The following is a 27,291-nucleotide window of genomic DNA, read 5'->3' as shown; positions in this document are numbered from 1 at the left end:
CCGGTATCAGCACCCCCCCACATCCCTCACCGTCCCCCCCCGCCCAGCGTCCCTTGTCCTGCCTCAGCGCCCTCTCCCTGGCCCTCAGTGTCCCCGTGTCCCTTGTCCCAACAACCCCCCCACCCCGGCCCTCAGCACCTCCCCCAACTTGGCCCTCAGCATCCCCACGATCCTTGTCCCGCCTCAGCGCCCCTGCCCGCTGACCGTGTAGCCTCCCACCCGTCAGCAGTGCTCACAGCCCCGCGCCTGACCCGCTTGGACTTTCCCCCCTGCCTGGCTCTCCCTATTCCTCAGCTCTCCGCAGCCACCCCGGTCCTGGTCCCGGTCCTTAGCACCCTCCCCCGTCCGAGCTGTCTCCGGCCCATGTCAGATGTGGGGCTCCCTTCCCGTCACAGCTGTCTCCTTCCTGGCTGTAGAGGCCCCGGGATTCTGCTTCGGCCCAGTGCTAGAGCAAGGTGGACACCGGCATTGTGGCCCCTTTGGGAACCAGGGGCCGCAGGGCCAGTCCGGGTGCAGGGCTTGGGGTCATGTGGGTGTTAGGGTGTTTGTTCAAGGCTGCCCCAGGGAAAGGGGGCTGATTGCTGCCTAGCACAGTGACTAAATAATAAGTTAATGGAGATATCCTATCTTCTAGAGCTGGAAGGGACCCTGAAAGGTCATTGAGTCCAGCCCCCTGCCTTCACTAGCAGGACAAGTACTGGTTTTGCACTAGATCTCTAAGTGGCCCCCTCAAGGATTGAACTCACAACCCTGGGTTTAGCAGGCCAATGCTCAAACCACTGAGCTGTCCCCCCCACCACTTGGGAATGGGGAGGTGGGGTGGGTTAGGCTTGGCAGCCTCAAGTCTCTTTACACTTCTTGTTGTGTCTGAATGTCGTGTGTTCCATTATTCAGATTGCACTAACCTTTCTGCAGAGGTGGATCTGCGGTGTCTGCTCCCTCATCTGCCATTGACTAGGACCTTGACTGGAGATGCTACACAGCTCTCAGGGCTGAATGAAGTTTCTTGTTTCAGTCCTGAACTGTTCAATTCCAATCTAAATGTTTCTGAGCTCTTCAGACCTAATGTGGCTAAGCTTGGTAGATTTGCCACTCATATGTGGGCTCCTGCTAAGCATGGCTTCGTGTGCATGTGTGCTTGAGCAGCAGTTGTTTATGCTACTGCAGGAGCAACAGGAAACAGCGTCCTAGAATATCAGAGTTGGAAGGGACCTCAGGAGGTCATTTAGTCCACCCCCCTGCTCAAAGCAGGACCAATTCCCAGCTAAATCATCCCAGCCAGGGCTTTGTCAAGCCTGACCTTAAAAACCTCTAAGGAAGGAGATTCCACCACCTCCCTAGGTAACCCATTCCAATGCTTCACCACCCTCCTAGTGAAAAAGTTTTTCCTAATATCCAACCTAAACCTCCCCAACTGCAACTTGAGACCATTACTCCTTGTTCTGTCATCAGGTACCACTGAGAACAGTCTAGATCCATCCTCTTTGGAACCCCATTTCAGGTTGTTGAAAGCAGCTATCAAATCCCCCCTCATTCTTCTCTTCTGCAGACTAAACAATCCCAGTTCCCTCAGTCTCTCTTCATAAGTCATGTGCTCCAGCCCCCTAATCATTTTTGTTGCCCTCCGCTGGACTCTTTCCAATTTTTCCACATCCTTCTTGTAGTGTGGGGCCCAAAACTGGACACAGTACTCCAGATGAGGCCTCACCAATGTTGAATAAAGGGAAACGATCACGTTCCTCGATCTGCTGGCAATGCCCCTACTTATACAGCCCAAAATGCCGTTAGCCTTCTTGGCAACAAGAGCACACTGTTGACCCATATCCAGCTTCTCGTCCACTGTGACCCCTAGGTCCTTTTCTGCAGAACTGCTTCCTAGCCATTTGGTCCCTAGTCTGTAGCAGTGCATGGGATTCTTCCGTCCTAAGTGCAGGACTCTGCACTTGTCCTTGTTGAACCTCATCAGGTTTCTTTTGGCCCAATCCTCTAATTTGTCTAGGTCCTTCTGTATCCTGTCCCTACCCTCCAGCGTATCTACCACTCTTCCTAGTTTAGTGTTATCTGCAAACTTGCTGAGAGTGCAGTTCACGCCATCCTCCAGATCATTAATGAAGATATTGAACAAAACCGGCCCCAGGACGGACCCTTGGGGCGCTCCGCTTGAAACTGGCGGCCAACTAGACATGGAGCAGTTGATCACTACCCGTTGAGCCTGACGATGTAGCCAGCTTTCTATCCACCTTACAGTCCATTCTAACCACCTTACAGTCCATTCATCTTTAACTTGCTGGCAAGAATACTGTGGGAGACTGTATCAAAAGCTTTGCTAAAGTCAAGGAATAACACATCCACTGCTTTCCCCTCATCCACAGACCCAGTTATCTCCTCATAGAAGGCAATTAGGTTAGTCAGGCATGACTTGCCCTTGGTGAATCCATGCTGACTGTTCCTGATCACTTTCCTCTCCTCTAAGTGCTTCAGAATTGATTCCTTGGAGACCTGCTCCATGATTTTTCCAGGGACTGAGGTGAGGCTGACTGGCCTGTAGTTCCCCGGATCCTCCTCCTTCCCTTTTTTAAAGATGGGCACTATATTAGCCTTTTTCCAGTCATCCAGGACCTCCCCCGATCGCCATGAGTTTTCAAAGATAATGGCCAATGGCTCTGCAATCACATCTGCCAACTCCTTTAGCAACCTCGGATGCAGCACATCCGGCCCCATGGACTTGTGCTCGTCCAGTTTCTCTAAATAGTCCTGAACCACTTCTTTCTCCACAGAGGGCTGGTCACCTTCTCCCCATATTGTGCTGCCCAGTGCAGCAGTCTGGGAGCTGACCTTGTTCATGAAGACAGAGGCAAAAAAATCATTGAGTACAAATTAGCTTTTTCCACATCCTCTGTTACTAGGTTGCCTCCCTCGTTCAGTAAGGGGCCCACACTTTCATTGACTTTCTTCTTGTTCCTAACATACCTGAAGAAACCCTTCTTGTTGCTCTTAACATCTCTTGCTAGCTGCATCTCCAAGTGTGATTTGGTCTTCCTGATTTCACTCCTGCATGCCTGAGCAATATTTTTATACTCCTCCCTGGTCATTTGTCCAATCTTCCACCTCTTGTAAGCTTCTTTTTTGCATTTAAGGTCAGCAAGGATTTCACTGTTAAGCCAAGCTGGTCGCCTGCCATATTTACTGTTCTTTCTACACATTGGGATTTTTTTTTCCTGAAACCTCAATAAGAATTCTTTAAAATACAGCCAGCTCTCCTGGACTCCTTTCCCTCTCTTGTTATTCTCCCAGGGGATCCTGCCCATCAGTTCCCTGAGGGAGTCAAAGTCTGCTTTTCTGAAGTCCAGGGTCCGTATTCTGCTGCTCTCCTTTCTTCCTTGTGTCAGGATCCTGAACTCGACCATCTCATGGTCACCGCCTCCCAGGTTCCCATCCACTTTTGCTTCCCCTACTAATTCTTCCTGGTTTGTGAGCAGCAGGTGTAGACGAGCTTTGCCCCTAGATGGTTCCTCCAGCTCTTGCACCAGGTAATTGTCCCCTACACTTTCCAAAAACTTCCTGGATTGTCTGTGCACCACTGTATTGCTCTCCCAGCAGATATCAGGGTGATTAAAGTCTCCCATGAGAACCAGGGCCTGCGATCTAGTAACTTCTGCTAGTTGCCAGAAGAAAGCCTCGTCCACCTTATCCCCCTGGTCTGGTGGTCTATAGCAGACTCTTACCACAACATCACCCTTGTTGCTCACACTTCTAAACTTAATCCAGAGACTCTCAGGTTTTTCTGCAGTTTCATACCGGAGCTCTGAGCAGTCATACTCCTTTCTTACATACAATGCAACTCCCCCACTTTTCTGCCCTGCCTGTCCTTCCTGAACAGTTTATATCCATCCATGACAGTACTCCAGTCATGTGAGTTATCCCACCAAGTCTCTGTTATTCCAGTGACATCATAGTTCCTTGACTGTGGCAGGACTTCCAGTTCTCCCTACTTGTTTCCCAGGCTTTTTGCATTTGTGTATGGGCACTTTAGATAACTCGCCGAGTGTCCCACTTTCTCAGTCTGAGACGGGAGTCCTCCCCTCTTGCACTCTCCTGCTCGTGCTTCCACCCGGTATCCCATTTCTCCACTTACCTCAGGGCTTTGGTCTCCTTCCCTTCTCCTTCCCCCGGTGAACCTAGTTTAAAGCATCACCTTTGTCTTCTCCAGAATGTATCTCACCATATCCCTGTTGCAGATAGTCTCCAGGAGCGAAAAATTGCATGACTCTGGCCAAAAGGCACAGAGCTGACTGGTTACCAGAATACAGATGGACTACAGGCCCTTGCAATCTGCAGGCATCTGTCATTGCCCAGCACTGCCCTCTTAACTCTCTTGGAAAGCTAGGAAGAGAGTTGTTGAAGAAGAATTCCTTCCACTCTCTCTAGATTCCCTAAGCCACCTCAGTTGACCTTGTGGTAAATGGTACCAAAGATTGCCATCAATGACACCAGATTTTTGCCTATCACTAGAATGATGGTTAATGAAGTACATCAGTACAGTCTCTAAATAGCTATTCTTTTGGTAGCTGTGTGTTAAGAATGCTCCTTTAACACAATCCTTAAATCCATTATTGAGAATCTTTCCTGGCCATGTCTGTCCTCCGCACAAATGCTGTTGCTAGCTATCACCTGAAGGGCATGGGTACACCTCATAAATTGTAAGCCAAATTTCCCGCAGTGCATCCTGAACTACTGTAAATGAAAGAAGTTCCCCTAATGAAGATGGTAAATTTTTTTTCACCATTGATTTTGATCCCAGTGAAACAGTCCAGGTGTGGGTATTGTCATTTGTATTGACACCGTAGGTGAAAATCCTTACACTGATAAAATGCTCAGAACTGTTTCTGTATGGAGGCAGGCTGCTCACTTACGCTGGTGTGGGCTTCAGAGTCTTAATGATGGAAAAGAAAAGAACTCTTGGTGTTCACAGCTACAGTGTGTCTGACTTCTATGGTTCCGTCTGATGAGGGAACCTGTGAGAATGGAGGGGTTGCTCTACTTAGTGGTTGAAGACACAAGATCACAATCTCCTCCTTGGCCATTGCCTGGAGCATGACCTTGGTGTAATGTGGCTACCTTCCCCTTTTCCCTTGTTTTGAATCCTCTTGGTGCTATCTATCTTGTAGTGGTTCAAGTGATGTAGAAGAGGCTTGGCGTAGCTGCTGTTCTTATTTTGCCTCCAGAGGTCCCAGATGTCTATCTGTAGGCATCTTCTTTGCCAGACTAATTGTGACTAGGGCTCCCTAAGCTGCAGAAATGGAGAAGTTTCTTTAATCATCCCTTAATTTTAATCTTAACATTTCAAAATGATCTGGGGGATTCTGATGGTCATTGTGGGAGCGACACTGCTAAACCCTGTCACAGTGCTAGAAACTGTAAAGCTCACTGCCTTCTTTCTCTGTCGTGCAGTATTAGATGGTCAAAAGACTGAACTAAGCAGTATGCAACTCTTCGCTTAATCTTATTCAGAAGTGTGCATAAGGGAGCAACAGTATTATGGGCTGCTTTCCCCTTAGATAACTGCATTACCTGTAGTACTACTTAATGTTACATTTGCCCTGCAAGTAGAAGGGTAACGTTTTTCTTCCAATGTACTCCTGTTGTGCTGGCAGGTAGTGACAGAATGATATAATGCATGCTGGACTGCTCCTGGGCTATGAATGTTACTCATGGTTATGGGGTAGAGTGCTATTTCCTTTAGAGATGCACAAGTGTGCCTTTGGGGTTATAGCTGATTGTTGGCTGGGATACTGAGGGTTTTGCTCTGCACAGAGGCGGCAGGGTGGGTAGAAAATGAACTTGCAGTGATGAATGCTACTCAAAAGCAAAGTAGGCATCTTCAGGAAGCCTTCCTGGTGGATGACCTTTATATGATATTACAGAACACAGACCTTCTGGTTGCAAATGCACACGAATATGGGAGGCAGGGTATGGGAATTCTGTCCGTTCTACAGTAACTTCCGTTGTTCTATGCAGCAGTGGTGTAGCTGTGTTTTTCCCAGGATTTTAGACACGCAAGGTGGGTGAGGTAATATTTTTTTTTTTTTTTATTGGACCAACTTCTGTTGGTGAGAGACAAGCTTTTGAGTTACACGGAGCTCATCTTGAGGTCTGGGAAAGGTACTGAGGCTATATCTACACTACAGCACTTACAGCAGCGCAGCTGCGCCTCTGTAGCACTTGTGGTGGAGATGCTCTAAGCTGATGATTGTTAGTGTTTAGCAAGTTATGAATTTAAGCTTCCAGGCTTGTCTTTTGAAAGCGTTGTGCAGGTGTCCTTTGAGGATGAGGACTGATAGATCAGATATAGAATGATAGTTTTGTGAAAAGTGTTTATACACAGGTGATGTGGTGTTTGTCTTTTATTATTTTCCTGTGCAAGTTAATTTGAGAGTGTAGTGATTGTGTGGTTTCACCCCCATAGTTGTTCTTGGGGCACTTAGCACACTGGATGTGGTAACCACATGTTGTGTTAGGCATGCGTAAGATCCGTGGATCTCGAAAGATGTGTTGGGGAGTGTGTTGTTCATTGAAGTAGTGGAGATGTGTCTGCATGTTTTGCATCTGTTGTTCTGGCAGGGTCTGGTGCCGCTTTGAGATGGTGTACCCTGGTCTGTGGAGAACTTGCTTCTGTTAATGAAGTTGAGAGGTTGTTTGAAGGCCAGAAGAGGGGATTCAGGAAAGATTTCTTTCAGGATAGGGTCCCCGTTCAGTATGGGTTATAGTTGTTTGATATCCTGTGTAGGTTCCAGTGTGGGGTGATAAATGACTACTAGGGGTATGTGCTCAGAGGAGGTTTTATTTCTGTATTGAAGCCAGTTTTCTAACTACTTATGGTAAGCTTGTCTCTCTAGTTCTACAACAACACATTCTTGGGACCTTTCACTTGGGTTTTGTAGACTCTTCCCAGCATTTCTGAAGTCTGCTATTAAAGTTAGGTTGAGGGGATGTTAATGGAAGACTTCCTTGGTGTGAACTTTTGCTGTGTTTGAAACAGATAGTTTAGAACAAGGATTGGGGGGAAAAAAAAAAAAAAGAACCAGGCACCATTTAGAAGTAGACATGAAAGACAAGGTCGGGGTTCCTACCAGCAAGATCGAGGAATGCCATGTGGGTGAGAAGTCCGCTGTCCCCTCCCCTAGCTGCTTGGAGGAGTGGAGGGATTTCTCCTAGGATGCATTAGGAGCCCGCTTGTGGGGCTTTTATCATTCGTATCAGCCTGAGGCTGGTAGATTTCAGATATACTTAAAGATCCCCATTCCTCTTTTTGCTTAGGCCTGGTTTAAATATAGTTTTTGTATTGGTGTAACTACTTTGGTTATGGGTGTGGCATTTTTTTAAACAAATAGTTATATTGGGGTAACAGTTTTCACACTATGGGGTTATGCCCCTGTACTTTATTCACCTTCCTGTAAAGGTATAGGCTCTTTCCTGTGTGGTGAAGATGAGAAGGGTGCCAGCTAGAGAAAGAAGATGGTTGATTTCCTAAGTCTAACTCTCAGCAATGACAATTAAAGATTTACTCAGTTCCAGTGGACAGATTCAAAAACCTGTAGCCCATTCAAGGAAGGATGGAAGTACAACTCCCCAATGTGGACCAGTTATATTAGTATAAAAATGCTTTTACTGAAATAATATAATAATAATAATTAATGGAGATATCCCATCTCCTAGAACTGGAAGGGACATTGAGTCCAGCTCCCTGCCTTCACTAGCAAGACCAAGTACTGATTTTGCCCTAGATCCTTAAGTGGCCCCCTCAAGGATTGAACTCACAACCCTGGGTTTAGCAGGCCAATGCTCAAACCACTGAGGTATCTCTCCTCCCACTGCTGACACTGTATTTTATGAGGTCAGCTGGCTGTGCACACAAACAGTGAATTGAAAGTGAACTGAGCAGGCTTCTTGTTATTATGTAGTGGCCTAATGGCTCTTTAGAATGGCAGTTACTGACTGAGACCAAAGTTATGTTAATGTTAAGTATCAAGAAGTGAGGTTCTTACCCACGAAAGCTTATGCTCCCAGTACTTCTGTTAGTCTCAAAGGTGCCACAGGACCCTCTGTTGCATGTTAATGTTAGTTTCACTGGCATCCTATTTGGATAAGTTGAATGAGTTTTACATTGCTCAGAACATTGACTTGCTTCTTGTCTTTCTCATGTTTATAATGCACTTGCTCTTGAATGAATTGCAAGCTAGATGGTTCAAGGTTCAAACTGTTTTTCTCCTCCAGGTCATGTAGAAGAGCAGATTTCGTATGAAGATGGGATTGTTGGTGTTTATGCGTAACCTGCTACTAGCCCTTTGTCTCTTTCTGGTACTTGGATTTCTTTATTACTCTGCATGGAAGCTGCACCTTCTCAGATGGGAGGACACAAGTAAGTATAGGAACTCTTGCCAGTCCCTCTTTAAATGCTCATGAAGTAGTTGGTGGTGGTGTGGTTTTGGTTTTGTGTGTTTCAGCTTTGACGGTAGTAGAGTGATGGGAATAAACCCAATCAGTTTCTGGAGCTTCAGCATACTGTAGAGTTTGAATTTGTAACTATTTACAGATCCTCTTCATGGTTTTGGATTGTCAGTGGGTACAAGAATAAAGTTCATGCATCTAATATACCAATTATAGGCTTGCAATTTTTAGGTTTTATTATATTTTTTGTGGCATGGGATCCTTAATTATATTGTCCAAATAGGAATTATATATAATTGACCTTTGGAATTATTTGTATCTGTCCTGGGAGAGGTTTTGCTCACTGTGTATTTTTTTGAACCTTTTAGCTTATGGCAAACAGGTAAAGCAAGATGGTCTCTCTCTCTCCAGGTGCTTTTGAATTTCTTCAGTGGGCTCTTCTTTCCATCTCTGAATTTTTAGGTTCTCTATCCAGCCTCTCCTTATTTATTCCTTACATCAATCCTCATTTTCCCTTTCTCTGCTACCTTCAGTACTTGCCAGTTATCTGTCATCTTGAAGGATGTCTCCTCCATCCAACTGAAAAAAGCTTGTCCTTATTTTTAAGTTATGAAATCAGTTACCCAAATCCATGCTGATTATTTAATGTTCCTTTGCGTATAACTTTGGTCTGCAACTGTTCTTTTCACTATACTATTTCTGTAGTAAAGGGTACTCCTCACTTCCACCTCTCTTGGTTTCTTATCGCATCTTGTCTGATGACTGAGTCAGTGAGCTGTAAGTACCCGGCTCCCCCTTATTACATCATCAAGACAGCAGGAGTGCTGTTATTGAGTTTGTTTGTAACTTGTCTGGTATTCAAGTAGGTTAGAAGATACTTTAGATTGTAAGACCTTCTGGGCAGGAATTGTCTGTGTGTGTGTGTGTGTGTGTGTGTGCTCAGCAACCAGCGCAAATGGTGCTTCAGTCCTGATTGGGGCCTTTGGGTGCTATTACAATATAAATATTAATAGCTACTGCTATTAATAATCTGTGGGAAAGTGCTTCTATTCTGAATGGAAGGAACAAGCCGAGGGAGGTTTTAAAATGAATGCAGTGGCACAGCCTGTCAGTCGGTTGAGAATGCTGTGTATCTTCATCCTTCTTTTATTTATTTTATTTTATTTTTTTAACAGCATCAAAAAGTGTTGAGGCTTTCCAGAACCTGTGAAAGACATGGTTCCTACCCAAACAGATCACAGTCTGATTTTAATTTACTTATGTTATCTGTGCTTTGTACCATACATGGTGCATGGAAAGATGTTAGCGTAGTCTCTGAATTTCCTTGTGGTGGTTTTTTTGCACGTTTGTCTTTTGTTCGTTTAGCTTTGTGTGTGGTATGCTAAAATGACCAATGTTTTTAATTCCAGCATGATTCTTTATGTAGTAATGACAAATGCTTAACTTCTTGTTCATCCTTTTAAGTCAGTTCACGTGACATCCCAGATCTCCAGGAATTTAACATGTGAATGCATGATGCTGTTGGTTGCTACAGGACACAGCCTAACAGAATAGCTTCTAAAGGGACTGCTTTCTGAGCAGGTTTCCTATCCCTGTAACGCCCAGACGCAATGAGATGATTGCAGGATGAAGTAGCAGCTGTACAAATACACAGCAAAGGATCCTGTTTAAGATGCAGCTTACTGATCTCACGGACTGATAACTCTTTTTCTGCTGTTACCTGTTAGTACAAAAGATGTTACCAGGAACATTACAAATTATTGTAATGGTCTTATTGACCCAAAGGAGCACTAACAGATACTGGTGTAAAAATGCAAGCTTTCCTAAGTCCAGGCAAGCCTCAGATTCCCCTTAGATTCTAAGTGTCTGTGTGGTACATGCAGTTGATTTCTCCCCCCCCTTCTCCCCCCCAAATACTCTCACAACTTATTCTTTGAAAGAAGTATGAAGTTTAACTTATTAAAAAAAAAACCACTAGGGAACTACATACAAAAACCTGTTATAAGGAAGTTAAGGTTGCAAAGGCAAAAGATTTGAAATTTAAGGCCTTGGCTACACTTACCAGCTAGTTCGATGGCTGGAAATCGAAGTTCTGGGTTCGACTTATCGCGTCTAGTCTGGACGCGATAAGTCGAACCCGGAAGTGCTTGCCGTCGACTGCGGTACTCCAGCTCGGCGAGAGGAGTACCGCGGAGTCGACGGGGGAGCCTGCCTGCCGCGTGTGGACCAAGGTAAGTTCGAACTAAGGTACTTCGACTTCAGCTATGTTATTCACGTAGCTGAAGTTGCGTACCTTAGTTCGAATTGGGGGGGGGTAGTGTAGACCAAGCCTAAGAAATGCCAAAAGTAAGGTTTCCCAGGCATTCAGTACTTTTTTTATCCTTATTATTCAGTGTGTGCTCTTACCATGTAATTAATGACTATACAGCATTCACATGAGAGAGCAGAATTAAGGTTGGCATTTACTAACTTAAGTACTTGTCCTGACACCCTAAATATACTGTTTCTTTATGTAATTCTATATACTCTTTCTCCATCTTCTATAATCTACCCATACTAGGCTTTAACCTTTGGATTTCTAAGCAGTTGCTGTACCGTTTGAACTAAAGAAGAATGCATGGCCAAAAAGCTTCCTTAACACAGAGTTAAGGTTCCATCAACTTTAAGGCCAGAAGGGACCATAAGATCATAGAGTCTGACCCGCTGTGTATTCTGGGCTGTTCATCCAGATATCCTTATATTGGGCTCAATGACTTTAGCTAGACTAAAGCATTTCAGTCCTCAGGAGACTAAACATTGAGTGCCATAGGCAGAGAATACGAGAGATGCCACCAATGGCTGAAGCCCTGCCACGTCAGGGAATTGATTAGGTGAAATATGCCTAAATGATCCTAGCAGGGGATCCATGTTGTAGAGCAGTGGTTTTCAAACTTTTTTCCTGGGGACCCAGTTGAAGAAAATTTTTGATGCCTGCAACTCAACGGAGCTGAGGGGTTTCGGGCTGGGGCAGAGGGTTGGGGTGCAGGATGAGGGTTGCAGAGTGGGGCTGGGAATGAGGGGTTCAGGGTGTGGGAGGGGGCTCTGGGCTGCGGCCGGGGTTGGGGTGCAGGAGGGGGTCAGGGCTCTGGGCTGGGGGTGCAGGCTCTGGGGTGGGGCCAGGGATGAGGTGTTTGCGGTATAGGAAGTGGTTCCTGGTTTGGAGGGGACTCAGGGCTGGGACAGAGGATTGGAACATGGGGTTGGGGCGCAGCCTTACCTCCGGTGGCTCCCGGTCAGCAGTGCAGCCAGGTGCAGAGGCAGGCTTCCCACCTGTCCTGGTACCACAGACTGCGCTGCGCCCTGGAAGCGGCCAGCAACAGGTCCGGCTCCTAGGCGGAGGTATGCAAGTGGCTCTGCATGGCTCTTTCCACAGGCACCACCCTCCCAGCCAATGGGAGTGTGGAGCCCTATGGACCCCCTGCCTAGAAGCCGGACCTGCTGCTGGCCACTTCCGGGGTGCAGCATGGTGTCGGAACAGGTAGGCACTAGCCTGCCTTAGCTGGGTAGCACCGCCGACGGGACTTTTAACGTCCCGGTCAGTGGTGCTGACCAGAGCCACTAGGGTCCCTGAGCACTGAGCAAGGCGACCCAGTGCCTTACATGCGGCGACCCAGTACTTGGTCGTGACTCGAACTTTGAAAAACATTGCTGTAGAGGAAGGTGATGGTGAGGGTCATCCCAAGGTCCCTGCCAGTCTGATCTAGTGGAGTGGGGGCGGAATTCCTTCCCAAGACAAAATCTGGTGATCAGTTGGACTCTGAGTATGTGAGCAAGATGCACCAGCCAGGCATCTAAGAAACAGGATTATTTGTACCAACTCAGAGCACTAGTCCATTTCATTCCATGTCCCATTACCAGCTGTGGCCAATCTCTGATGCTTTAGAGGAAGGCGGGGGAAACAGACCCCAGAATATATCAGGCCAGTTGGAGGGGAGGGGAATATCTTTCCTGACCCCTGCAGGCATATATCTGAAGTATGAGATTTGATCATAGTTATTGTCTTAATGCAGAGCTACAAGTATTATGAGTATGTTCAGCACAATGCAATGCTTCCTGTTCTTCCCATGGCCTGTGAAGGAAGGGAATGAACAGTGTGATTCACAGATACCAAAGCTGGATGGGACCATCAAGACTAACCAGCCTAACCTTCTCTCTCTCTCTTCCACACACACTCTCTCACACACATCGTAGAATTTATCCCAGAAATTGAATTCAAGCATGCTTTTAGAAAGATATCTAATTACACCTAATGACTCCAAGCGGTGTTGAATCTACCACCTTCCCTGGTAAGCTGTTCTAATGTTGAATTTTGTTTACTGTTAGGAGGTTGCATCTTGTTTCAAGGTTGAATTTGTCGAGCTTCAAAATCCAATGGCTGGAAGCTGTTATGCTTTTGTAAGCAAGGTTGAAAACTCCCACACTGTCATATCTTTTTCCATGTGTAAGTATCTATACACAGAGATTAGGCCACCCCTGAACCTTCTCTGTGATAAGTTTAGTTCCTTAAGCCTCACAGTGTAAGGTTTGTTTTTCATCTGCTGGATCATTTTTGGGATCCTCTTTCAAAATCTTGCTAGTATTTTCACATCCTTTTCAAGTGAACTGGGCACAGTACTCTAGCATTGGTCTGACCAATAAGGAGTATAGAGGCAAGATTTCTTCCCTACTTCTACTTTATATCTCCTCCTTATACATCCAAGGATCACATTAGCCCTTTTTGCCACAGCATTGCAGTGTGTGCTCATGTTAGGGGTAATCACCTCAAATCCCTTCTCTGAGTCACAGCTTTCCAAGCCAGTCCCCCATCTGGATAGATACAGATTGCATTCTTTGTTTCCAGATGCATTACTTTGTTAAAACATGTTTTGTTGGATTGCAATGGTCTACAAAGGTGATTCAGATCACTCTATCAGTAACCCATCTGTCCTCCTTGTTATTTAATACCCCCAAACTTTGTCATCTGCAAATATTACCAGCACAGATTTCATTTAATTATCTAGATTGTTAGTTTTAAAAAAAAACAAACTGAATAGTATTGGACCAAGCACTGATCCCTGAGAGACCTTGCTAGATATGCCCTGCTCCTTGATGTTTTCCCCATTAGTAACAATATTTTGAGATCTGTAACTGAGCCAATTTTAATCCATCTAATTTGTAAGCCCTGTTAGTTCCATATAATGCAAGTTTTTTAATCAAAATGTCATGTGGAACTAAGTCAGATGCCTAGGTGAAATCCAAGTGTACTGTATCAACATAGTTGCCTTTTATCAGCTAGACCTCCAACAAACCAAAACAAACCAACAACCACCCAGGGTTGTTTGCCAAAATCTGCCTTCTTACTGGCATTAATTATATTTTTAGCCTCTAATGCTTTGAAAGTCCTGAGTTAACCATTCCATTATCTTACTCAGGATTAACGTCAAGTTAACTGGTCTATAGTTCTCTGGGTCATCCCTTTTGCGTGCACTCTCCCTCTCATTTTTTTTTTTTTTAAAGCATATTAACACTAAAGGATCGGCAGCCCTCCAATCCTTTGCAATTTTGCCAGATAGCCAAGATTTGGTAAAAATTAACCTTAGTGATTCAGAGAGCTCCTCAGCTAGTTCTTGTAAGACTCTTGGGTGTAAGTTATCTGGCCTGTGGAATTGAAAGTGTTTAACAGATGTTACATCACATCATCCTTTGTTACATATGGTAAACTTTCTGTTCCATCCGCAATACCATATGGGATGGACATATCCTTCTGGTTTGTTTCAAATATAGACCAGTAATATATATTGAATACTTCAGCCTCTTCTACATCACTATTTTTTTACTGTCTGCATCTAGGAATGGACCTATACCTGACACAGGGTTTTTCTTGTTCCTAATAATTGTTAAAAATTTCTTCTGACTGTCTTTAACCCTGTTGGACATTAATATTTCATTAAGGGAATCCTTTAGCTTCCCTTAAGTCACCTAAATTTTTAATTTGTAACTTATATCCACTGCAATTTACTTCCCCTCTCTTCCATTCTTATTTATTTTATTACTGCTTTTACATCTACTTTTAACCAGGATGGCTTCTTGTAACTTTTTTTCATGTCTATGGAATCATGGTTGTTTAGGTTCCTGGTAGGATGTCCTTAAACAGCTCCCAGTTTTCATTAACACTTCCCACTTTAAATTTAATGTTCCCAATTATGCTGACAGTTATTTTAAACTTGGAAAACTGGCTCTTTTAGAGTTCCAAATATACATATTATTGGTCAGTGCTGTGTTCTCTTTGCACAAAGTAAATGTACCCTGATTGCAGTCACTGGTGCCTAGGTAATTGCTGGTCTTAGGTCAGCACCTAACTCTTCCTTGTGTGTCAGAATGAGGTCCAATATTGAATTATGTTGGGCCTAATTTGGGCGGGGGGACGGGACTCAGTACATCCTTTCTGTAGCATAGGGGACCTGCTATGTGTAGAAATGGCCCATTTATCTCAGTGGGTGCTGTCAGCTGAATGAGGACCCCCGAGATATTACATTTATTGAACATGCCTGTTCTTGTTTGCCATCACAGACTCAGTCTGTCGTGCCTAGTGGACCTGGCAGGAATTCAGTGAGCATCTCCCAGCAGAGAATTGAGCCAGCTCTCCTTGTGTAATTTTTACCATGGCACCAAGTCCCTCTCATATCAGCCCAGTGACACACTACCATACTAGGCTTTATATCATGGGCACAGTAATGCCCCCAGCCGGTCCCAGGATGGGATTTGGCACTGGATGATTACTGGTGGAGTGCTGATATTCCTCAAACTGGCACTCACCCTTCCCTTCCAAAAGATAAATCCGCAATAACTTGAAATATTTTGTTTTCTAACCTGGTTCTTAGGGGCAGTCCAAGGACAAATGGTTCCAAATATTTGAGAATTAAAAGCAGGTGACTTTGGGGTGCTGTAACTTGGGAGCTCCTCGACCAAATAACCCAAGACTTGCCCCACCAACACTCCAGCCCCTTAACAGTTATAGCAGTTTTCAAGAGACATATGCATATAGACTTTAGAGCTGATTTTTTTTCAAGGTGCTCTCACAAAGCTGCCCAACGGTAAGCATGGACATTCCTATCGCTCCTCTATAATTCCCACCAGTGTTCCCTCTAATTTTTTCCATCCATGTGCCGAATAAATTTTGTTTTGTGCAGCACCAATATCGAGGTAATAGGCGGATGTGTGCCATCCCCTCCATACTTTCACGGCAGCCCTTATCCCACTAAGAGCTCACAACGTCCTACTGCTAGTACCATCTAGGGATGGTCTGTCTTCAGGTGACGTCTGCAATACCCATCTGTTCATTCCTACAAGCCTCCTTCCACAAGGATCAATTCGTGCTTCGCAAACTATACATAGAAATGCACCACTGAAATGCAGCCACCTCTGAGGAGGAAAGTCAGCAGCCAGCTAGGCCAACAGCACAGAGAGCACTGTGCAGTAGTTTGGAAAGAGAAGGGGAATTTTGGATAGGAAGAATCTTTTCCTCTTATTCAAAATGCTTGAAATATTCAGTGTTCAGACTGGGCTTCATCTGTAAAGGTCTCATATGAATGTAAAATATAATACCGCAATTTAGAAATCAAAGTAAATCTTTCTTTTTAAATCAGGACACTAAGGCTCAAAATAATTTTTAAAAAACACTCACATTCCCTTTACTACCATCCTCTTGTATTAACAATACAAAGCACTTTAAAAGTCCTATGAACTATTCAACCTTCATGTTGTTTATATTTTACATTGGATTAGCTTGGACAATTGAAGTAGCACAGTCAAGTTCACCTTCAGATTCTCATGCACACATACAGTGTTCTAATGTCTCGGTTATTACGGTGAAACACGTACAGCTCTGTAAATTTACACAGCACTTTACTAATACATGGACTCAGGCAAAATTTCACTTGACATGAAGTTCTCCCACTTCTTTCCATGAGGCCACTCACGTGAGTAACTGCTACATGAGTAATACTTTACAGGATCAGGTCCCTAGATAAACCACATGTCCTCCTGCCCACAAAAAGCTTTGCAAACACTGCGAGGGAGGTTTAAATCCACAACAGGGAATTGTCACTGGAAATCAGATGGGGAAACTGAGGCACGGTGTGGGTTGAGTTCGGGGTACAGAATAAATATCCCAACCTGTGGCCAGAACAGATACATATCCTCTTTGCAGTTGCTGTACCAGACCCTGTGATTCCTGCACACTGGTCTAGTAACATTCCTTGCCATGTCCACTGGATACGTGTAACCATGGACTTTTTCCATTCCTTGGCCCATTCCTTAAGCTAGTCTGGAACCCAGTTCTGTGACATGTGGGAGGTACAGTGTCCTCTGTGCACTCACTGAACAGTTACCCATTCACATGCAGCGTAACCACGACAGTTCTGCTGCATTGGGGGACTTTGTGTGGCAACCTATGTTCCTGGGTGAATTTCAACAAATTTGTGCAAAGCTGACATTCACCCTAATGAGGGTTGCATACGGCAACAAACAGACCCCATAGTTTTCCCAAGGGGAGCGCAACCAAAATATACTTGTTTATCATCAGAATTTGTCTTAACTTTTATTTGTCTTACCTAGAGACTGTTCCTTTGCAATCTATAAATGAGAGAGCCTCACTCCTTCAGGCTGATACTTAAAGCTTTCATGGAATGCTTGACACATGCTCTTACTTCTGAATACAGAGCACAGTTCAAGTTGAGGGACAATGGTATATTGATCCAGTGACTAACCACAACGCAAGAAAATTTCTGCCAGCTGATCCAAGTAATTAATCTCTTATGCAATGGTAAGCCAGGGACAGTGAAGTACTAATTTTGCCATTTTTTAAAAGCATGAGAAAAAATAATGTAGATAGTGTAATGGCAAAAAAAAATTTAAATGATAGCTAATGGCCAAGAATGAGGTTTATAAGACCTTTACATGAAGTTAAAACTTATCAACTGATGTGGAGCTTGCTAGAATCATCTCTCTGGCAGACTACTGACTGTTATCGAGGCATTATCTCCTGGCTATTCAGATGGTGACAAAACACATTCTGGTAATCAAGATACTATGTTGACCAGGAGAGAGAGGCAGCTGGAAGTTGAAACTAGACAAATTTAGACTGGAAATGTCTAAATTTTTAACAGTGAGAGTAATTGACCATTGGAACAGTTTACCAAGGGGTTGTGGTAGATTCTGCATCTCTGGCAATTTTTAAATCGAGATTGGATATGGTTCTAAAAAATCTGCTTTAGGAATTATTTTGGGACAGTTCTATGGCCTGTGTTATACAGGAGATCAGACTATATCAGTGGTCCCTTCTGGCCCTGGAATCTGTGAAATGTAAGTTAATGATACTTATATTAATGAGGAAATGTTTGAACAATTAGCTGTATGAGTTTATATTTGTCCTTATAATTTTCTTCTTATTGTACATTTTTGATTGTTGAACAGCATGACCAATGCATATTTTGTGCTTACTAATGCTTTTATTCATTTCTGTAGAAGTTTTGCAGTCTCCTAAAGGTTCCTGAAAATCACATGACAGGCATCCACCCTGTGGTACTGTAAGTGTGAAACCATTGCTGTCCTGGCTTTGCAAGTTGGGATAGTTCTATTTAGGAATGATACCAATTTGAATAATTGTCCATTTAATAATGCTTAAATCACTAGTAACTTTATGGCTTGTTTCACTTACTGTACTTACTGTATCATTCTATATTCTGCAAACATACTGTATCCATTAAAAAGAAAGATTAAGAACAAAATGTATTGGGCAGGTTCTCCTAAGAAAGGAGACCATCACAGGTCTCTGGATGAACAGTTCTGGTCTTGCTTGTTTCTCTTTAGAAACTTAAGGGAATTCAGGATGGAGAAGAATGTGCTCTGTAGTGAGCTGTGGTAGGCTGGAAGGATTCAAATTGAGGGACAGTTACATCTGAGTGTTTACAGTCGTGAATACTGGAATCAGGGCTTGGAAAGTAGCTTTCATTTGAAATCATTATTTTTAAACTTGCTTATAACTTTCCTAACAATTTTTCTTCAGGGTTGAAGCTTCCCAAAGCTGACTATATTTGGAAAGTATAATGTTACTCATGGACTATTCTCCTAATGATCTGTGGGCAAAGGTTACATAAATACGGATTAACTGCCCAAAAACTTTATTAATGCAGTTAAGGTTATTTAGTGCTCCATTGTGGACTTACAGAATATGGACAGAGGATAAACATAACCCTCTGAAAACCAAGAAATACAATTAAGGTTATGTGTCCAACACCAAACCTGACCTACCCCTAACAAATTCTGCCATTTTGTGTGTTGTCTAATCCAATTCTATACTATCATTCCCCTTTGTACACTCTGTGGCCCTCATTGCTAGGTGCCAGAGCTTGCACTGCCTTTTGAGGAGAGGTTGCAGCAGTGAGAGGAGTTGGGGTCCTTCTTTTCTGGGTGCTTACACACCATCGGAAGAGAAGATCACAATGGGTGTGTCCTACGCTGCAACAAAAGGCTGTGGCCGGCCTGGGTCAGCTTGAGCTTCGGAGCTATAAAATAGACGTGTAGATGTTTGGCCTCAGGCTGGAGCCCAGGCTCTGAGATCCCATGACAGGGGAGGATCGCTGAGCTTGGGCTTCAGCCCGTGGTCAAACATCTACTGTGAAATGACATAGCCTTAGATTATGAGCCTGAGTCAGCTGACCCAGGCTCGGCGAATCAGTGCCAGGGTGTTTTTATTGCAGTGCAAATATCCCCAATGTCTCTTTGTCTCTAACATCTAAGAATATATGAAAGGAGTTTCAGGTTTGCTCAGACAGATGCCGTTGACATTGCCGTAGGTATGTCAAGAAAATGGGGGAATATGATTGCTTATCTCAGTCTAACACTCTTGCGTAGTCTCAATGCCCACTAGAACTCTATAGCTGCATTGCCATTCACCGATGCCTTTCTGCCGCACCATTGTACTGGGGAGCTGTAGCCAACTGCTGGCACATATCACAGAGCAGAACAAGACTCAGTCAGGGGCAGCCAAACATGGGGTCCTAGAGGGAATTCTGAGGCCAGGGATGAACACTTACAAATATCTAGCAGCTCTTCAGGGGTTTGTGAGGAGTAGGTAAATGGTTGAGTGTAAGTCAGGCTTAGCTAACTACTGTTCAAGTCTGACCTAAGGTTGGCCAAAACCTAAGAGTTCTTCTTTGAGTGCTTGTTCCTGTCCATTCCAACCAGGTATGTGCGCGCCACGGGCACACCAGTCGGAAGATTTTTCCCTTAGCAGCGTCCGTAGGGTCGGCCTGGTCACCCCCCCTGGAGTCGTGCCTTCATGACGCCCAATATAGCACCCTGCCAGCCCCTCACCCCCTCAGTTCCTTCTTACTGCCAGTGACGGCTAGCTGGAACATCGCTCGCTCTCATGGCAAGCACTTTGGCAGTGTCTTCTGTAGTTTTTTGTACAAACGGTTTAAATAGTTAGTTAATTAGAAGTTCGTTAGTTACCGTTGTGGTAGTTTAGATTTGTTTGGGGGGCTTCCCACCAACATCATCTTCCTCACCTCTGGGGAATGCCTGAGTTCCCAGGGTTTAAGCTCTGTGAGGACTGTGGCAAGTTTATGCCCAAGAATGACCCTCACTCTTCCTGTCTGCGGTGCCTTGGGGAGAGGCACCAGAAGGACAGGTGCAGGATCTGTAAAGGTTTCCGACCCAGAGCCCTTAACGACTGGGAGCAGAGACTTAAAATCCTGCTAATGGAGGCGGCACTACGACCACGCTCTGACCCTGGGCCCGCTGAACCCTCGCTGAGTACCTCTTCGTCAGTACGCAGTACTCTGGTGCCGACAGCACATGAACTGGTGCCAACTAAGGACCCTCGGCACCACCATGGCTTGGGCCATAAGACACCATTGTCGGTGTGGCACTGCTCTCAATCCCCAGTGCTGCTAAAGAAGGAAAGGCCAGAGAGGGGTTGGTCCCTCCTGCCAAAGTCTAAAGGTTCGGTGGTGTCCACGGGTATCTCATGACAGAACACCTTGTCCCTGCAGCCCAGTCAAGTCTGAAACCCCCACGGTCCCCGGATCGCCAAGGTGACCAGCTCCCATCTACGCCAGAGGCGTTTGAGGCAGCCAAGGACCTGATTCGCCTCTCGGTGCCGACCTCCTCACAGAGGAGGGACAAGTCGCCGGTGACTGCGCAGTGCCACATCCAGTCTAGGGGCAAACCAGTGCTGATGGCACACCGATCTCCAGCCCCGGCGCACATCTCCCCACCACAGCCCATCCATGTAGGAGAGCCACACCGATCCCCGGCCTCTTGGCACCTCTCTCCAGCAGCCCTCAGCAGGTCCAGGAGCAGGAGGTCCAGATCCTGCCGGAGCCACCAGCCCTACCCGGCACCATGGCCTCGGCAGTGGCAGCCGTAGTTTCAGTGGCCCTTTTGGATACCCTGGGCATACCACCGGAGCCAGGGACAGGTCCAAGGTCCCAGTTGGCGTTGGTGTCATCAGTGTCCTTTGTCCCACCGCAAGCAACGCTGGCCCTGCCGACCAGAGCGCCAGCCCTGCTGTTACAAACAACAGCTCCAGCACTGACCCTCCCATCAGCGGCACCGGCAACAGCTTTGTCTCCGACTCCACCGGCGTCAACAAGGTTGGCACCGCCACATCTAGCGGCTCCTGCACTGACTGCAGCACCGAGGCTTCAACCTCCAGCGGCCTCGACACCATATCCCACGGAATACTGCGTGCCGAGAGATCCAAAGGGCGCTGAAGGCAGTGAGCAGGGTCTGCTGCCAGGCTTCTCTTCATCCTTGCCGGATGAAGCGGTTGCGGGGGCGTCGATGGCCCCAGCTCTGGAGGATAATCGGGTTCTCCAGCAGCTCCTACGCTTTGCTGCCCAAAGCCTGGGCATTCAGGCAGAGGAGGTGGTGGAGGAATCGGACCCACTTGTGGACATCCTCGGGTCCATCGCGGGTAGCCCTACTACTGATTAAGGTAATAATTGAAATGACTAAATCCCTGTGGCAGACCCCTGCTTCTCTGGCCACTATGGCCAAAAGATACAAATGGCAGTATTTTGTCCCTTCAAAGGGGTATAAACACTTATACCTACCCACCCCCCCGACTCGTTGGTAGTTAATACAGCCAATCAGTGGGAGCGCCAGGGTTTCCAGGATCCCACCCTGAAAAATAGGGAGGCGAAGAGACTCGACCTGTTCGGCAGGAAGGTCTATTCAACAGGGGGACTACAGCTCTGCATTGCAAACCAGCAGGCTATCGTAAGCAGATATGCGCATAATACCTGCACTGCGATGGCCAAGTTTGCAGAGCTCCTGCTACAGGACTCTCGTACTGAGGTCTCAGCATTAGTGGAGGAGGGGAAGCCGTTCTCCCGAGCTACCCTACAGGCGGCTTTGGACGCGGCGGATGCAGCCTCACGTACACTAGCCACGGGGGTTGTAATGAGGTGGGCTTCCTGGTTGCAGGTCTCTGGTCTACCCCATGAGAGCCAACAAATGATCCAGGACCTCCCCTTCTAGGGCTCGACCCTGTTTTCTGAGAATAGGATAGGAGACTTCATAGTCTGAAGGACTCTAGGGCCACCCTAAGATCTCTGGGACGCCACACACCAGCCACTCAGTGTAGACATTTCAGACCTCAGCCTCCCTCCAGATTCTGCCAAACCCAAAATCACCAGGACGCCTCTCGCAGGCGAAATAGGAGGAGTAGAAGGAGGCAGCATTCCTCCTTGGGGCAGAGTTCTGGACAGCCCAAGCATCTGGCCGGCCCCAGACCCCCCTTTTGAAGGTGCGGTCGAGGACGGCTCACCAGTTTAGAATCTGGATCCATCCCCTCTTACCTTTTCGTCCTGTCTATCCCCTTTCTACCGTGCTTGGTCCCGTATCACCTCGGACTGTTGGGTGCTCCGCACAGTAGAGAGGGGATATTTCATCCAATTCTGTGCCCTCCCACCCCCCTTCCCTGTTCCTCTTCAGGGACCCCCTCATGAGCAACTTCTAATACAGGAAGTGCAGTCCCTCTTCTTGGTAGGGACAGTGGAAGAGGTTCCTCAGGGGCAAAGGGGCAAGGGCTTCTACTCCTGATATTTCCTAATACCAAAAGCCAAGAGTGGCCTCAGACCCTTCTGGACCTGTGGCAGCTCAATAAGTTTGTAAAGAAACTCAAGTTCCGCATGGTCTCGTTGACCTCCATTATCCCTTCATTGGATCCAGGAGACTAGTACGCTACCCTCGACTTGAAGGATGCATATTTCCACATAACAATAGTTCCTCCTCACAGACGTTATCTCAGATTTGTGGTGAACAACAGCCACTATCAGTTTACTGTCCTCCCTTTTGGCCTGTCAGCAGCACCTCAAGTTTTCACCAAATGCATGTCAATCCGCACGGCATTCCTGAGCAAGCACCAGATTCAGGTTTTTGCATACCTCGGCGACTGGCTGATCAAAGGCCACTCCAGATCCCAAGTGGAGGATCAGGTCGGCTTCATAAGAAGGACCTTCCTCAAACTAGGTCTCCTTCTCAACGAGGCCAAATCCACTCTGTCCCCGGTGCAGAGAATAGAGTTTATAGGCGCAGTACTGGACTCAACTTAAGCCCGGGTGTACCTCCTGGAAGCCAGGTTTCGGTCTCTAGGGGACATCATACAGGGCCTTGGACAGTTCCCTATGACCACAGCAAGGAACTGCCTGAAACTGCTGGGGCACATGGCTGCGTGCACCTATGTAGTCTAGCATGCCAGACTCAGACTATGCCCACTCCAGTCATGGCTTGCGTCAGTTTATTGACTGGTTCGAGACACTGGACAGCATTGTAACCCTTCCCTGCCCCGTACTAGATTCCTTTCTGTGGTGTCTCGACCCACAAGTAGTTTGTGTGGGAGTACCTTTCACCAGCCCCCAGCCATCCCTTTCATTAGTGACAGATGCCTCAGATTTGGACTGGGGGACACATTTGGGAGACCTCAGGACTCGGCCTCTGGTCTCAGGCGGACCTCGCTCAGCATATCAATGTCAAAGAGCTGAGAGCGGTGTGCCTGGCGTGCCAGGTTTTCAGAGCCCGCATATCATTCCTCACGGACAACACCACAGCAATGTTTTATATCAACAAACGGGGGTGCACGCTCCTCTCCCCTGTGCTGGGAAGCCCTCATGCTGTGGGACTTCTGTGTAGAGCACTCGATACACTTGCAGGCTTCATACCTCCCTGGGGTACAGAACGAGCAGGTGGACAGCCTCAGCTGATCTTTTCACAGCCACGAGTGGTCCCTTCGGCCAGACGTAGTGAGCTTAATTTTCCATCTCTGGGGCTTTCCCCAGATAGACCTGTTCGCCATGTGCAGCAACAGGAAGTGTCAACTATTTTGCTCCTTCATGAATCACAGCCCGGGTTCCATCGTGGATGCCTTTCTTCTTCCGTGGGGGGACCATCTGCTTTACACATTCCCACTAGTACTGCTGGTCCACAAGGTGCTTCTCAAGGTCCACGGGGACTGGGCTTGGGACATATTGATAGCTTCGGCATGGCCGCGCCACCACTGGTTCATGTCGCTCCTGAAAATGTCCGTGGCAACCCCGCTCACCTTACCGCTGGTCCCGGACCTGATCACGCAGGATCACGGCCGTCTCTGGCACCCGAACTTAGAATTGCTCCACTTCACAGTTTGGCTGCTCCATGGCTGAAAGCTATGGAACTGTCCTGTTCTGACCAAGTCAGACAAGTTCTCCTTGGCAGTAGGAAGCCCTCTACAATGGCAATGTACCCTGCCAAGTGGAAGAGGTTCTCTCTCTGGTCGGAGCAGCACCATCAGTCGCCAACGCTCGTCCCGATCCCATTTATCCTGGACTACCTCCTCCATCTTAAACAACAGGCTCTGTCCATGTCGTCAATAAGGGTCCACTTGGCCGCCATCTCCGCCTTCCATCCAAGCGCAGACGGCTTCTTGGTCTTCGCGAACCCTATGGTCAGCCGTTTTCTCAAAGGCCTTGACAGACTCTACCCGTAAACGCATCAGCCTGTCCTGGCCTGGGACCTTAACCTGGTCCTTGCCAGACTTACAGGCCCTCCATTTGAGCCACTGGCGATGTGCTCCCTGCTTTATCTCTCTTACAAGGTGGCGTTCCTGTTGGCGATAACCTCAGCTAGGAGAGTGTTGGAGCTCAGGGCCCTTACATCTGAGCCCCCTTACAAAGTATTTCATAAGGACAAGGTTCAGTTCAGACCTCACCCGTGTTTTCTCCCTAAGGTTGTCTCCCAGTTTCACATGAACCAGGACATCTTCCTTCCAGTGTTTTATCCTAAGCCACATTCCTGCGACAGGAAGCGAAGGCTTCATTCATTGGATGTCCGCAGAGCGCTGGCCTTCTATATAGAGAGAACTAAGTCGTTTCAAAAGTCCATCCAGTTATTCCTAGTGGTGGCAGACAGGATGAAGTGCATCCCCGTCTCATCCCAACTCATCTCGTCGTGGATCACATCATGCATTCGGGAGTGTTACAGCCTGGCAAAGGTGCTGGCTCCGCCGCTCACTCCACCGGGGCTCAGGCCTCCTCAGTGCATTCCTGGCACAGGTCCCCACCCAGGAAATCTGCAGAGCGGCAACATGGTCCTCGAGACACACATTTACGAGACGCTATGCGATCACACAACAGGCCAGAGACAATGCGGCTTTTGGACGAGCCGTGCTCCAATCAGTGGATGACTTCAATCCCACCTCCTGAACTTTGGCTTGTGAGTCACCTGGTTGGAATGGTCATGAACAAGCACTCGAAGAAGAAGGTTACTCACCTTCTTGTAACTGTTGTTCTTCGAGATGTGTTTTTTCATAGATTCTAGGACTGGAAGGGACCTCGAGAGGTCATCGAGTCCAGTCCCCTGCCCTCATGGCAGGACCAAATACTGTCTAGACCATCCCTGATAGACATTTATCTAACCTCCTCTTAAATATCTCCAGAGATGGAGATTCCACAACCTCCCTAGGCAGTTTATTCCAGTGTTTAACCACCCTGACAGTTTGGAACTTTTTCCTAATGTCCAACCTAAACCTCCCTTGCTGCAGTTTAAGCCCATTGCTGCTTCTTCTATCCTTAGAGGCTAAGGTGAACAAGTTTTCTCCCTCCTCCTTATGACACCCTTTTAAATACCTGAAAACTGCTATCATGTCCCCTCTGTCTTCTCTTTTTCAGACTAAACAAACCCAATTCTTTCAGCCTTCCTTCATAGGTCATGTTCTCAAGACCTTTAATCATTCTTGTTGCTCTTCTCTGGACCCTCTCCAATTCCTCCACATCTTTCTTGAAATGCGGTGCCCAGAACTGGACACAATATTCCAGTTGAGGCCTAACCAGTGCAGAGTAGAGCGGAAGAATGACTTCTCGTGTCTTGCTCACAACACACCTGTTAATGCATCTATGACAATGCGGTTCTGGCGGAACCCAACTGAGAGTGCCAACGCAGGACAAATTGCTCAAACAGGGCAGTTACAGCCCAAGGCTGGGTTTTTTTCCACCTCTAAAGCAAACCAAACCAGCCAGACTAAGAGGACTTCGGTCTCACCCCACCGGCTAACCGCAAGTCTCACAAGCCATTTCCTTAGACACTCCAGTTTCCCAGTATCACCACCAGTACCACTCGTTATGGGGACAAATGGTTATGAAAACCAATACCCAAATAAAAGAAAAAAGGTTCTCCTGATCCCAAAGGACCAAGCCCCAGACCCAGGTCAATATACAAATCAGATCTTACCCACAAATCACGCTGTTGCCAATCCTTTAGAATCTAAAATCTAAAGGTTTATTCATAAAAGGAAAAAGATAGAGATGAGAGTTAGAATTGGTTACATGGAATCAATTACATACAGTAATGGCAAAGTTCTTGGTTCAGGCTTGTAGCAGTGATGGAATAAACTGCAGGTTCAAATCAAGTCTCTGGAATACATCCCCCGCTGGGATGGGTCCTCAGTCCTTTGTTCAGAGCTTCAGTTTGAAGCAAAGTTCCTCCAGAGGTAAGAAGCAGGATTGAAGACAAGATGGAGATGAGGCATCAGCCTTATATAGTCTTTTCCAGGTATAAGAACACCTCTTTGTTCTTACTGTGGAAAATTACAGCAAAATGGAGTCTGGAGTCACATGGGCCAGTCCCTGCATACTTTGCTGAGTCTGAAGGCATATTTGCCTTCTCTCAATAAGTCCATTGTATAGCTGATGGTCCTTAATGGGCCCATCAAGCAGGCTAGGCAGAGCTAATCTCAGTTTGTCTGGGATGTCACCCAGCAGCATAGCATAAATTTGCCATACAGACATTATAGAGCCCATATTCATAACTTCAACTACAAAACTGATACACACATATAGACAACATAATCATAACCAGTAAACCATAACCTTGTCTTAGACACCCCATTTGACCCCCTTTATACAAGATTTGGGTGCCACTACAGGACCTTGGTTGCAACAATGATCTATATGGTCCCAGTTTATGTCAATAACGTCACAGCATCCCAGAATCATGTTTGCTTTTTTTGCAACAGCTTCACACTGTTGACTCATACTTAGCTTGTTGTCAACTATAATCCCTAGATCCCTTTCTGCCATACTCCTTCCTAGACAGTCTCTTCCCATTCTGTATGTGTGAAACTGATTTTTTCTTCCTAAGTGGAGCACTTTGTATTTGTCTTTGTTAAACTTCATCCTGTTTACCTCTGACCATTTCTCCAATTTGTCCAGATCATTTTGAATTATGACCCTGTCCTCCAAAGCAGTTGCAATCCCTCCCAGTTTGGTATCATCCGCAAACTTA

The 27,291-nt window shown here is 46.3% G+C and overlaps 1 protein-coding gene across 16 annotated transcripts in view; it reads left to right on the top strand.

The window, feature by feature from the left end:
• The window catches only part of ST3GAL3 (ST3 beta-galactoside alpha-2,3-sialyltransferase 3), a 383,098-nt gene that overhangs the window by 37,002 nt on the left and 318,805 nt on the right, over positions 1–27,291 (top strand). For all 16 annotated transcript variants that reach the window (XR_004646912.1, XR_004646911.1, XR_004646913.1 and 13 more), the window contains exon 2: positions 8,275–8,419. Coding sequence is in view for 13 of the 16 variants with exons in the window: in XM_034779913.1 (XP_034635804.1) it covers positions 8,299–8,419 (121 nt within the window). In the remaining 3 variants the exon portion in view is untranslated. The remainder of the gene's footprint in view (positions 1–8,274; positions 8,420–27,291) is intronic.

The sequence above is a fragment of the Trachemys scripta genome, chromosome 8 (genome assembly GCF_013100865.1).
Source record: "Trachemys scripta elegans isolate TJP31775 chromosome 8, CAS_Tse_1.0, whole genome shotgun sequence".
Lineage (NCBI taxonomy): Eukaryota > Metazoa > Chordata > Testudines > Emydidae > Trachemys > Trachemys scripta.
This window is presented reverse-complemented; position numbering and strand designations above follow the sequence as displayed.